This window comes from Nesoenas mayeri (genome assembly GCF_963082525.1).
Source record: "Nesoenas mayeri genome assembly, chromosome: 8".
Taxonomy (NCBI): domain Eukaryota; kingdom Metazoa; phylum Chordata; class Aves; order Columbiformes; family Columbidae; genus Nesoenas; species Nesoenas mayeri.
The window spans coordinates 5,609,322-5,623,288 of record NC_137554.1 but is presented as its reverse complement, the minus strand read 5'-3'; the positions used below and the strand labels follow the sequence as shown (position 1 = coordinate 5,623,288).

General features: G+C 43.3%; 1 protein-coding gene across 1 annotated transcript in view; it reads left to right on the top strand.

The window, feature by feature from the left end:
- The window catches only part of LOC308042973 (uncharacterized protein C1orf21), a gene marked incomplete at both ends in the record, with an annotated part of 64,079 nt that overhangs the window by 10,405 nt on the left and 39,707 nt on the right, over window positions 1–13,967 (top strand). The window contains one exon of the mRNA XM_080348769.1: window positions 11,589–11,683. Within this exon, the coding sequence (XP_080204895.1) occupies window positions 11,589–11,683 (95 nt within the window). The remainder of the gene's footprint in view (window positions 1–11,588; window positions 11,684–13,967) is intronic.

Sequence of the window (13,967 nt, the reverse complement as noted above, 5' to 3'; positions counted from 1 at the left end):
GGATAATTATTCTGACTCTTTCATAATGCAATTAATAAAAATCAAATCGAATATTTACAAATATTCTTTGAGGTACATGAGCAGTGAAAATTTGGTAGACTGATATTAATAGGCACAAAGCTACTGTGCCTGAAAATATGTGAAAATCCATTTCGAGTCACACGTTGCAGGGCAACAATCTCATTTAATAGTTGACTGATTGGGAGTGGCATTACTTGTTAAGTAAAGAGGCTTTTTTATTGACAAGGAAGCTGAAGACACCTCATGTACTTGCATTAATAGGAGATGTGTAATTTTGGGGGTGTGGCATGGTAATGACTGTTTTTTTCAGGGAACTGTCTCAGTTTGGGAGAGGTTTTTGGCGTCTAGAGTAATTGGTTGATGTGTTAGTGGGGCTGTAGGGAGCAGGATCTCCGTTGCTGTACAAGGGATGCTCAGAATAGCGATCAATTAAGTATATATTCTGGAATCTGAATAGTCCCTGACAGGTCCTGTATCAAGGCAGTTTCTGGGGTGCGGTGTGGAGAGGCGAGAGGACAGCCCATGTCTCTCCTCTGTGATCAAGGAGATCTTACTGTCACTGCCTACAAGCTTGCCAAGTTTTTGCCATCTAGTTGCATTGTAGGAGAAGTTTTAGCCCTTGTGCTCTATTTGCATGTTTGCTCCCCAGCCGCCGTTCCTCTTCTCTGTCTTTCCCTTTCCCAACAAGGAGGTTTATGGCAGTGAAGCTGATTCTTCAAGCTTTGTTTTTGAAGTTTGAGTGGCACAGGGTGTTTTCTTTGAGGGCAGGGCCATGCAATTTTGTTTAAAATAAGCGTTTGACACCGTTTTCCATGGCATTCTTCTGGGGAAACTGGCTGCTAATGGCTTGGACACGTGTACTCTTCGCTGGCTAAAAATTGGCTGAATGGTCAGGCACAAAAAGTTGTGAATAAAATCAAATGCAGTTGTTGGCCGGTCACGAGTGGTGTCCCCAGGGCTCAGCACTGGGCCAGTTCTGTTTAATCTCTTTATCAATGGTCTGGATGAGGGGATCGAGGGCACCCTCAGTCAGTTTGCAGATGACACCAGGTTGGGTGGAGTGTTGATGTGCTGGAGGGCGGGAAGGCCATACAGAGGGGTCTGGCCCGGCTGGATCCATGGGCTGAGGCCAATTGTCTGAGGGTCACCAAGGTCCTGCACTTGGGTCACAACAACCCCATGAACGCTGCAGCTGGGGAAGAGCGGCTGGAAAGTGCCCCAGGAAAAGGCCCTGGGGGTGTTGGTGCCAGCGGCTGAACATGAGCCAGCGTGTGCCCAGGTGGCCAAGAGGCCACCAGCGTCCTGGCTGGTCCCAGCACTGGTGTGGCCAGCAGGCCCAGGGCAGTGACCGTCCCTGTACTGGGACCTGGGGAGGACAAACCGCCAACCCTGGGGCAGCTCTGGGCCCCTCAGCTCAGGGCTCAAAATGGCGGCACCAGGTGTGGCGGGATCACCTCAGCGCACAAAATGGCGGCGCCAGTGGCACCAAAATCGCCTGAGGGCTCAAGAAAGGCCTTGAGGTGCTGGAGGGAGTTGAGAGAAGGGAGCGGAGCTGGTGAGGGACTGGAGCACAAGTGTGATGGAGCGGCTGAGGGACCTGGGGGGTTCAGCTGGAGAACAGGAGCTGAGGGGAGACCTTCTGATCTCTGAACTGCCTGAAAGGAGCTTGGAGCCAGGGGGGTGGGGCTCTGCTCCCCAGGAACAAGCGCCAGGAGCAGAGGAAACGGCCTCAAGTTGCGCCAGGGGAGGTTGAGGTTGGATGTGGGAACAATTTCTTCCCCAAAGGGCTGTGGGGCATTGGAACAGGCTGCCCAAGGCAGTGCTGGAGTCACCATCCCTGGAGGGCTGGACAGACGGACATGAGGTTCTCAGGACATGGGGCAGTGCCAGGGGTGGGTTGTGGTTGGACTCAATGATTTTGAGGCTCTCTTCCAACCAAAATGGTTCTGTGATTCCATGATAAATTTGTGGTGTTTAAATGTAGTAAGTGATGGGGAATGCTAAACTTGCAGCTCCTTGAAGATGCAGGGCGGCCCACACAGTGCAACCTGGATCCACAACCCCGTTGGTTTCATATGAGCAGCAATATTTTCAAGGCACAGACCCTTTGTTTTCCTCCTGTCTGTTCCTTTAATTAATCTCTCTGCTGCTTGTTTCCTCTCCTGCTTTCGTTTCTCAATTTGATCTTTTTAGTGGGCTAGATAATTGTGTTTACTGAGTTTCCTTCCTGCCGAGCACCATGGCTGTAATCTCCACCTGAGAAATTATTTCCTTTGAGCAACCTGGTGTCTGGCTCCAAGTTATGTGTTAATTAAAAAGTAAAAAAGGTCTGTGTATCTGTGTGTATATATATATATATGTACACACACATATATATATATGAGAAATATAGTTTCAGCAAGGAAAATCTGGTAGCTGAAAGACAGTTAAGAGTGCGCAACACCAGCACTGCTTTTGGGCTTCTTAATTACAGGCAAGCGCACAAAACCCTTTCATTATATGATCACATGGCTGTTTTTATCAATACCATCTTATATATGAAGTTTCCTCAGATCTTATGTACGAATGGGTGTCTAAAAGATCTGGAGATTTTGTCTTTAAGGACATTACAGGCAAGGCAGAAATTGTGTGTTTAGCGGTAACTGGATTTTTGGATGTTGAGGTTGAATTTCTGCGTCTTTTTCTGTGATAACGAAACTGCCCCTGAGGTTGTGTATATAAAAATAAAATATAAATATAAATATAAATATAAATATAAATATAAATATAAATATAAATATAAATATAAATATAAATAAAACACTCCTCTGACCTACCTACCACTAAGGTAGACCTGACAGATGTACTGTAGTGGGCCTGTGCCCTTGGTGCAAGTTAAGTTAACATGATCCTTTATACACAAAACTGTTGTTTTCACAGTGCTTAGATTATGAAACAAACCCAATGCCTTGGGAACTTTTTGGCCAAGAAGAAACCAAGTAGTAGAAGAAACCAGGTAATGGCTTTCTTGATTCAGCTGCACATCTCCTGCAGACAGAGATGGGTCTCTGCAGATTGTGTACCCAATTCGAAAATTAAACCTGTAGAAACAAGGGAGTGCAATTATGGCTTCGTCATCATCTGCCACTTTATTAGATCAGAAGGAAAAGAAATCAGAAAACCCAAGATACATAAACTGAGGCCCGTGACGAGCGGCGGCATTGCAGGTGTTGCAATGGCATCTTCTGCCCCAGGCTGGGCCTTTCGTGGGAGAGGACAGAGATACCCAAAGGACTGACAACCACAAGCGGTTTGCAGCACTGGAAACTTCTGACAGCATTAATGAAGGATGAGTTAAATGACAAGATGAGTTTTTGTGCTTCTACAGCAGCAAAGATCAGGATGATGTCTATTAAAGTGAATGGAGCCGTGTTCCTGTCAAAGCTGCCGGCCCCAGGGGAACGTTGTTGAAAGCTGTCACGATTTGGGACTGAAAAAGGGTCGTCTGATAAAGAAGAAGGGAATTTGCTAAAATCTTCCAGTTTAGTTTCAAGAAGGCATCGCTCTTGAGGGAGTTAATGTTTCATAAAGTGCTGGACGTGATATGGGGCTGTAGTTGGAACCTCTCAATAGCATAGAAAAGAGCTACCCATATCTTGCCTTGCATTAGGGTGAGTGTCCTTCCAATACTGCAGAAGTCCTCCACATACAGTCTGGTTTTTGTACACTGGATGTCTCATTTTCCTTTTTACCCCCCAAAACACAACCCTATCTATCACATCTGCCTCGTGCAGACGCAGTAATTAGCATTCCTAGTCACACACGTGGTAGGATTGCGTAGGAAGAAGAAAAAAATACGGGAGGGTGGTCTCCAGATGTGCTGTGATCTGTGTAATACATTCAGTTTTTTAAACAGCGTTGCTTTCAGAGGATTTATATTTTGTTGGCAGAACGAGTGTGTTGTTTGTGCACCTGTTCTCTGTTTAATATCTGGTGGTGTCCACTGCCTTGGCTTCCAGCAGTGGCTGTATTTCAGCTTGGATTAAAGTAAGGCAACTTCATGTGGGAGATGTAACTGAACATTTTCAGTTAGTTCTTTGAGAGAAATAGATTGGCTTATTTCCTAAGGTATTTTCTTCTATTTACTTCATGTTAGTAAAAGACAATATAATCGCTAAAATCTAGAATTGGTAGCTCTGAGTTGATGACAGAGGAACATGACAGGCTGCTCACCCACTGCTGGGACATCTCCAAAGAAACTTCACTCTCAACCCACGTCCAGGTGGATCGGAAGTCCACCCCCACAGCTGCAAATCTCAGCAATTAAGGCAGAATCGAAATAATAACCATATAGAATCAAAAGAACCATGTAGATGCTGCTTTTTTTTCAGTGCGTGAAGCTGAAGCTAAGATAACTTAGATATCCACCATTACCTAGTGGTTAGTTCTAGAAATATTGCAACTTCTTTCTCTAACTGTTGACTCTTTTTTTTGAATCTTTGACATAGCTTCTGCTGGTATCCAGGCAGCTGATACCCACACACACTCACAGAGCTGAAATAATCTGAAGAGCAAACCTCGTCCCTCTTGTGCTCCAAAGCAGGATGGACTTTAACCTGCGGTACACAAGGCTTGATGACTTGAAAGACCTCTGATGATGGAAACTGCAGCCACCCAAGCAACCTTGGAGTATTCCTCCTTTGTGGTGGCACTGTAGATGACATGGGGCGGAGTCCATTTGGAGGCCTGTATCTAGTGCAGTGCCTCAGGGTCAGTGCCGGGGCTGGTATTATTCAATATATTCATCAATGACTTGGACAAGGGAATAGAGTGACTGTCAGCAAGTTTGCTGATTACACCAAGCTGGGAGGAGTGGCTGACACTGGAAGCTGTGCTGCCATCAGAGACCTGGACAGGCTGGAGAGTTGGGCAGGGGAAAAATTTAATTAAGTATAACAAGGGCAAATGTAGAGTATTGCATCTGGGCAGGAACAACCCCAGGTTCCAGTGTAACTTGGGGAATGAGCTGTTGGAGAGCAGCGTAGGGGAAAGGGACCTGGGGGTCCTGGAGACAGCAGGATGACCATGAGCCAGCACTGGGCCCTTGTGGCCAGGAAGCCAATGGTACCTGGGGTGGGTTAGAAGGGGGTGGTCAGTAGGTCAGAGAGGTTCTCCTGCCCCTCTGCTCTGCCCTGGGGAGACCACACCTGGAATCTTGTGTCCAGTTGTGGCCCCTCAGTTCCAGCAGGACAGGGAACTGCTGGAGAGAGTCCAGCGCAGCCACCAAGATGCTGAAGGGAGTGGAGCATCTCCCGTGTGAGGAAAGGCTGAGGGAGCTGGGGCTCTGGAGCTGGACAAGAGGACACTGAGGGGGGACTCATTGATGTTTACAGATAGATAAAGGGTGAGTGTCAGGAGGATGGAGCCAGGCTCTCCTCGGTGACAACCAATGACAGGACAAGGGGTAATGGGTTCAAACTGGAACTCAATCCCTAACATTCTGTGATTCTGTGATTTGACATGTTCTGTGTTTAGAATCTAAGTGCCTTGCGTCCTGTTAAATGTTTCAGTTAAGTTGCATCAAAATCTCTTAGGATTTTTACCAAATATTTTTAGAAAGAGCGATTGAGTCCTTTATCTAAATATAGTTTTTGGCTTTCAAGTCTTTGAGAGAGGAGAGCACGTGAATCTTTGATCCGTGGCATTCCTCGTGATGGCAGCGGTAGGAGTCGTTTCTGCACCTGGCGGAAAGAAGTACAGTGCGGAGAAATCTGTCAGACAAAAAGCTCACATTTTGCAGAGTAGACGCGTTGTATTATGGATGAAGGATAAATGTTGGCACGTCCTTCGATACAAAGGCAAGAGATACTGAAGAACAGATTTGAAGCACAGGTGTGGCTAGAAACGTTCTTCTTGGTGGTGTGACTGAAGAACCGCTTTAGCTTCTGTCTGATACTTGATATGTCGCTAAAAATAAAGAAGAGAGGCTCACCCATCGTCCCTGTTGATGACAGCAGAGCCAAATCTGTTCATCCTTAGGTGTTTGAAATGGGAATGCAATATAAATCATCTTTTCAATTTTATTTTTTCTCTAAGACTTGATGTTTAACAAAAGATTTCGCCAGCAGTCACAGATATCTTTGATGGAGTGGATTTTTTGGGGGTTTTTTGTTTGTTTTTCTTTTAACTGAGCCGCAAATAGCATCATTGCTGATACTGCTGTGATAATGGCACTTACAGCGATGTCTGGACGTGCTGAAGAAGTTTTTCTCATAGGAACAACCACAGTTTTCTTGTTTCCCCCCTCTAGTAATTGATTCAATATTATAAATTGATATGCTCATGTATCACTGAAATCATTATTAATGAGTGCTGTTGTTCTTTGTCACATTGCTATGGCAACCGGATGACATATTTGAGTAGAATGATCTGTTTCCAGCTGGAGATCTTCATTCATAAGATTTGCCTAATGAGATTTGTTTCTGGCATATTCAACCTAAAAATTCTTCCTCCCTTGCTCTTCCAAAGAGTTTCATGCCATAGGTGTTACTGCTTTCTGATGTATATCCTGTGATGGATTTTGTGATGGGTGTTACGCTTGACAATACTTCTGTCTTTTGTTTTTCCATCATTTATGTTGTTTTTCTTTCAGTTCAATTGGGCTGCTTTTCTTCAACTCGCTATTTGCTGTGGCAGTCCTGTAAACCCATTCCTCACCGAACCGAGTTGCTGGAAATCTTCTCTTTTTATATAATAGGCCACACAGCAAAAGACAGTACCTGATTTTTTACTCTTATGCGTGAAAGAAGCATAAAGATGTATTTTTCTTTATATATCGTATCACACACTGTGAGTGATAGTGTCCTAAAATTTGTATTGCATTCACTACGTGGTTGTTAGTTTTGCACATGAGAGAAACATAAAGATCTTTAACTTTTATTTGATTTTGATATAAAACTCTATTAGGAAAGAGAAAGGTGTTACTCTTTAGCAAGGTAAATATGCATAGAACTTTGTATAATTTCCTTTATCCTGAACTTTTTACAGTTTTAAAGGTCTTGTTGACTGTCAGACTTGATCGAGATCAAGTAGGGCATAATTAACATTCCAGGATTTCTCTGGGTTCATTTCTAATCGCTAATCATATATATCTTAACTACAGAAGATAACATTTATCTTCACCTAGTCAAAAAAGTCTATTTCTAGTTGTGTCCTTCCAATAATAACAAAAAATAACGTGGGACCTGTCTCCTCTAAATACTTCCTTGAATTTAATTGCTATACTTAGTATATTTGAAAAATTGAATGTTTTCTTATGTGTGAAGAACAAGGTGTTACGCATCAGATTAGTTTCTTCTCAGTTACACCAACTAGTAGCATCTTCCCCAGTGAAGCTTCTCGCTACGTTCTCCTCCTTTACACCCTTTAGTTGCCCTTCTGGTTGGCTCCTCCCAACAATCTTGGCTGGGAATGTGCTAAATATTGACTGGTCCCCTCCTCATACCTGGGAAGCTGTCAGCTTGTAGTTAGCTGGATACTCCTCCTTTTTCTTTCTCTGTGATTACCTAGCTGTTTTTTTCCCCCCTTTGAAAGTGGAAGGATATCTATTTATACCTATCTTCAGGAAGCAACTACTCAATATGAACTAATGTTGCCAATGTATTGTATTCTCCCTATTCTAAGGAGAATATTTTGCCTGTGATCGGAAATTATAAGAGCTTATGAGTAATCATATATCCTCAAACTTAATGGTGCTGATCCGTTCCCTTCATCTCTGTGTATCTGATAAAGCAGTTGTTTGTGGCTCAGTCCCCTCATTTGTTCCCATTAACTGAAATTAGGGTGATTTTTTGCTTTCCGCAGGCCAACGCTATGTTCAACTGTTCGTCTGATATTAGTACATGCACCGCTTGCCCAAAACACAGGGGTTAATGGAGTTTCTAGCTGCTTGGCACTCCTGTCTGATAAACTTTTATTTAGGCACTGGATGTACCTTCTTGGCCTGTAAGGTGGGTCGTCAGCTTTAGATTGTGTCAAATTTACATTGCTTTTTGGGCTACAAGTACAGATTTTTCATGCCCAAACGCATATAAGAGATATTAAGACACTTTCTACTAAAAGACTAATTCTGCCAACATCTACAGAAGCAGGTGTCTTCTACTTTGACCTCCTGATTTTTTTTAATCTATATTCTTCCCAAAAGAAGGTGAAATTCTCTGAAGTAAGACTTGCATGTTGGCAAGTTGGCATATCCAAAATATCCAAAAATAGAAATGAAAAAATTACTGTTTTATTTTTTGGAAACTTTCTTGTTGCTGCATTTCTCAGGCATGAATTGTCCAGGTGTCTGCATTTCTCCTGCAGTTGGTTGGATGGAGAGAAAAGCAACACCAGCTGTGCTGTGCTACACAGATAATTGAGTAGTTATTGTATTTGTAAGTAAAGTATTGGGGCAAAGCACATTTACTAACATGGATGTAAATATCTGTGGAAATTACACAAGAAGTTGATACTTGGTGATGATGGTCACCAGACTTAATAGGGATGAAGAAAAAGCAGGGGCATTCAATGCTTTTTTTTTTTTTTTAAATCTCAGTCTTTAAGAATCCTGATAGACCTTGGGCTGCCCATTCCTCTGAGGCAGCTGCCGTCCCTCACAGCGTCCTTCTGGCCATGTTGTCCAGCTGTGGGGTGGGTGAGCTGGTGATATGCTGGGTGAATCCCAGAATGTCAGGGATTGGAAGGGCTCTGGAAAGCCCATCCAGTGCAATCCCCCCATGGAGCAGGAACACCCAGATGAGGTTACACAGGAAGGTGTCCAGGCGGGTTGGAATGTCTGCACAGAAGGAGACTCCACAACCCCCCTGGGCAGCCTGGGCCAGGCTCTGACACCCTCACCAGGAACAAGTTTCCTCTCAAATTGAAGTGGAACCTCTTGTGTTCCAGTTTGCACCCATTGCCCCTTGTCCTGTCACTGGGTGTCACCAGAAGAGCCTGGCTCCATGCTCCTGACACTCCCCCTTTCCATATTGATCCCTAGGAATGAGTCCCCCCTCAGTGTCCTCTTGTCCAGCTCCAGAGCCCCAGCTCCCTCAGCCTTTCCTCACATGGGAGATGCTCCACTCCCTTCAGCATCTTGGTGGCTGCGCTGGAATCTCTCCAGCAGTTCCTTGTCCTGCTGGAACTGAATGTATCAATGACCTGATGCTGGAGTTGAACGTGGCATTGACAAGTTTGCTGATGACACAACACTTGGAGGTGCTGTTGACTCTCCTGAGGGACAAGGAGGCCTCATGGAGGGATCTAGGCAGATGGGAGCATTGGGCACTTATTAATAGGATGGAATTTAACGAGGGAGGTTTAAACTGGACATTATGAACCATTTCTTTACCAAGAGGGGTGTCAAACAGTGGACCAGGCTTCCTGGAGAGCCAGTTGTCGTCTCAAGCCTGTGTTTTAGAGGCATTTGGACAAGGCCATTAACAATGCACTTGAACTTGTGGTCAGCCCTGAAGAGGTCAGGCAGGTGGACTAGATGGTCATTGTAGGTCCCTTCCAACTGAAGGAGTCTATTTTATTCTACTCCAGTCACTCGGTAAGAGCAGCACAAATTTCTAAGTAGTAATGGTGCAATAATTACAAGATTGTTGTCGTGATAGTGATGATGAATTTGAGAAGCCTCAGCGCAGATAACTGAGCAGTGACGCCTGGCAGCACTTTCTGACGATCAGAGCAGAAATACAGAATTAAGTTTCCAACAAAAGCCTTAAAAGCCTTCCATCCTGTCTTGTCTCCATCCTATGGAACCGTATCTGTCATATGTAAATCAGATTATACTGATTATCAGTCATGGGCTCCTCAGTGCCCTGGTCCACTTGCTGCCAGAGATGATACCTTCCAAGCAAGCATCCCTTACATGCCATCTGCTGCCCGGACGTGCGCTCGGTGTTCGATCACAATCTTTTGGAATAAGCAGGAGACACATTTCAGAGGTTATTTTTGCCCCTGAACATCAGGGCCTCCATACCCAACTTGTTTTTTACAGGGCTGGGTTGAACACACCTCACTTTTGGTGAATGTGGACAAGCTGTGGGTTGTGCAAACTTCCTTTGTGCTATTTTTTCTTTCTCATCTCTTTTCCTATTCAAATCTGTACAAGCCACCCTGGGAGTTTTATGCTTTTTCTGCATGTGGGTTTTATTGCTAATCACAACAGAGATCATTGAAGGAGCGAGAAAAATGTAAGTTAGATATTGCAGTCAATCAACTACTTCGAATTCCCAGGCTTTACTGTGTTCAGCCTTTTTGGTTTTATGAATTGTCATCTCCAGACTACCTAAATTCTATTGAGAAAAAAAAATTTAGAGGAGTCGTTCACATTTACCAGTCTAATAATATTGTCTTAAATTCTTCCATCTGCTTTGAGGCTCTGCATCTGAGATGCTGCTATTTGAGAAATTCCCAGTTTTATTTAGACTATAATAAGAAAAGCAGATTGCTTTTCCAAGTTAGGCTTGTTTGACATACATATTCTGTGGTTAAAAGTTTCTAGAAAATGAGCTTCCTTCTAAATAATTTCGATTAGGCAGGGTTGGTACTTGAAGCACTGTGTTCTAGGGCCAGAAAAAAGAATCACCAAATCCTTTCTTGTCCTCCCAATGAAAAAAAACCCCTTTATTCAAGTTTTGGTGGGGGTGTTTACTTATAGTATGTAAGATATTTCAGTACTGGGAGAGGAGCTGGAAATTTATGATTTGAAGAGCTGAAATGCCTAGCTCAGAGATATTAAGGGCAAACGAGGAATCTTACTTATTACTCATTTTCATGCTGGGTTTGTATCTGGGTAGTATTAATGCAGAAGAAAAATGGTCATGGTTGGGGGAGTGGGGAAAGAAAGATGCTCAGAATGGGGCCTTTTCTCCAGAAATCACTGTATGACTGTACATTGTGTCCCTTGTGCTTTAGCTGCGTTTAAAAAGTACAGGAAAAAAAACCCAAGATAATAATTAAAAGAGCAGTGGGGTTTGGGGGCGTGTGTGTGCTTTTGTTGGGTTTTTATTTGCAGCTTTTATCTGAAATTTCAAATAGCTTCCATCAGCATTGCTTTTCCAAGGAGGTTTTTTCAATGGAAGGAACACCTACAAGCAGACTCCTCTCTGTAGTAACTACTGTACCTCACGGCTTTGCCCGCTGATAATAAAAACCCAGGGCGAATGCAGGATCAAAGAACATGTTTGTATTAAACATATGATACAGAAAAGTAGGAATTTGAGGGCAAGTACATACCAAACATCCCCTGTTCATGGTGCCGTGGCTGTACTAGACCAAATCACTACTGAACAATTTCTGGAAGCCAGAACTGGAAATTCTTACTGAAGCTTCATTGAGGAAAAACTTCTTTGATATCCGTCACATTTAAGCCTTTGAAACGATATACATGTAATTTTTAGTCGCTTTGCTTAATTAGGGTCTTTTCTAGTCAGCTGTTTTGGTTTTTGTTTGGTTGGTTTGGTTTTTTCCAGCTGCTGAACTACACTGGTTCAAAATTTTGTTTTCTTTTGTTTTTTTGTTCTTTTCTTGGTGCTCAGATGAGTATAGGATCAAACCAGTGGAAGAGGTCAAATACATGAAAAATGGGGGAGAAGATGATCAGAAAATAGCAGCCAGGAACCAAGAAAACTTGGTAAGGATTGAACTTATCGCTTCTCTAATGAAATAACGTGGCTCTGCTTTTCTAATGAAATATGCAACCTGTGGCACATTCATACTGCAGCTTACACGTGGCGGGAGGATTTTCTTGAAAATGTCATCACTCCCTGCTAAGCTCAAAGTTGCAAAATATGACTTTGTCCTGCTTGTCTTTCTGAATTAGGCTTTACTTGAACTTGAAGCCAGTGCTTCTGCCATTATACTCGCTCACCTCCTTTGCAGATGTGAATATACACGCTTGGAAATGTCTGTGTCTATATTGCAAACGAGTTGGTAGTAAACCAGCAGTGCCATTAAGAAAATGACCTGCTTATGTAGATATTATTTGCTCTGTGCTTTCTGGTTTTACGTATTTTAAAATTCACAGGGAAGGCAGTTTGGAATAGAAAAAGCAATATATTCAATCTATTCATAACACAGCAGTCGCAAGAATCAATTTTGAGTGTTTCTTTTACCCCGACTTGAGCACCTTGCCAGCTCGTAGTTCCACTTAAAGGAAGAAAATCTCAGGTAAACTCTTAGTACTCCTTGAAATAACCAGGACGCTCTTGAAGCGGCTTAAAAACTCACGGTTGAGTCACTTCTGGCATTTCAGAGAAGTCGTTTCCTCTCTTATAGAGCTGAATGAATGTCAAGGTTATAACTGTCTGACTGGGGCTTTGGCCAGTTTCACTTTTTGAAGGCATCTCAATTGTAATAGTTGGGTGCAGAATTTCACATCTGCCCCCACCCATTCATTGCAGCTTTTCTTCACGTAGGGTTGGTTTTTTTCCTCCATCTGTAAGACTGAAGGGGGAACATCTAGCAGTAGATTTCCCTGGAGCCGCAACCGTTATCACCAGCTGACGATTTGCCGTTTGCCATCATCGGGCAGCTGTACAAAAATCCTCTTTTTGGGATGTTTTTTCTCTCTTCCTGAAGATGTAAAGAGCCCCAAGCAACTTCAATACTTTATATTCCCTCTTCTAGACCCACAAACTTGCCTTACACAACCACACATGCATTCCTGTGGTAAACAGAAGAGTTTATGTTGCTGTGTGCTGTCCTTACCTCGTTGCTCGAGTGGTGGTTGAGCAACATGATTTCTGCTTTGCTCTCCAGATCAGGTATTTTGTCACCTGCTGATGCTCCAGGGGACGGCACAACTTCATCTGGAAGCAGGATTTAGGTGTTTTTTTTTAGTGCTGAGAATATCAGTGTTTCTAGCAGCATCCCCAGTGCATTCAGCTTTATGGCCAATGTAAGCACGTTTGTTTTGAACAGGAAGAAATGTGACTGCAGGAATTCTTTTATCATTTTAGAGACCCCGGTGCTTTGTTGGTAAGCAGAGAAAAAGGAAAAATGAGCACAATCCTCAGGGTTTTTTTTGATTTTTTAAAAATAGAGAAAGCCTAGCAGGTTAAACTTTAAACTAGCCTTCAGCTCTAGTTACATTGGAATATTTGCCAAAGGTAACGTGCCACTTGAATGACACCAAGGAAGAGTCCAGGCAAACTTAGGTCTGCTCAGGTGACGCAGTTGCCGGAGTTGTATTTGAAATTAGATACAGATATTTTGCATGGCTTTTTTTAGTGCCTGCCTAAGTGTTAGCCTGATTAAATTTAGGAAAAGCCATTCCTACAACGTGGTGCTTATTATTTTATTATTGACGGGCCATGTTTGATGGGAGCAGTGGGTTTGTTGGAAAATACAGCTTGATATGGAGTTGGAGGGCTGGTATAGCTCTCTCCTCTGACACATCTATCAGGAGGGCAAAAAAAGGACAATAACACAAGGAAGTGTTCAATCAGAGAGGATGTGTATACTTTAAAACAAAAACTGTCTTGCACACCAAAAAGGCTTTATTTTCCTTTTCCTCTTATGACTAGAAGGAGATTACATTGTCGGTAATGTATGCAGCTTTTTAATCCTGGGAATTGTCAAGTCCTTGTCACTCCTGGATTTATTTTTTTAGAGGGGTTTCACTGTGTGAGTTCACCTTGGTGAACAGGTTTTAGTTCACTGCTCAGAGGCTGGGTTAAGCTACCCATCACTCAGCCTTTCGTTTACTTAATGTGTGAGCAAGTTGGCAAGTGCTTACATAATCCTGCCTGCTCATCAGCCATTTCCAGGCAACAAGAAATTCTAGGAAGAAGAAAAGGCAATGGGAGAATCGACCGGCCTTTTTCCCTTCTCTCTTGTTTTTTAATTGTCCCAGCACTGCCGATTCACGGCTCCTTCGAAACGCAGCCCAGATGAGATGTATAACTTGAATTTTC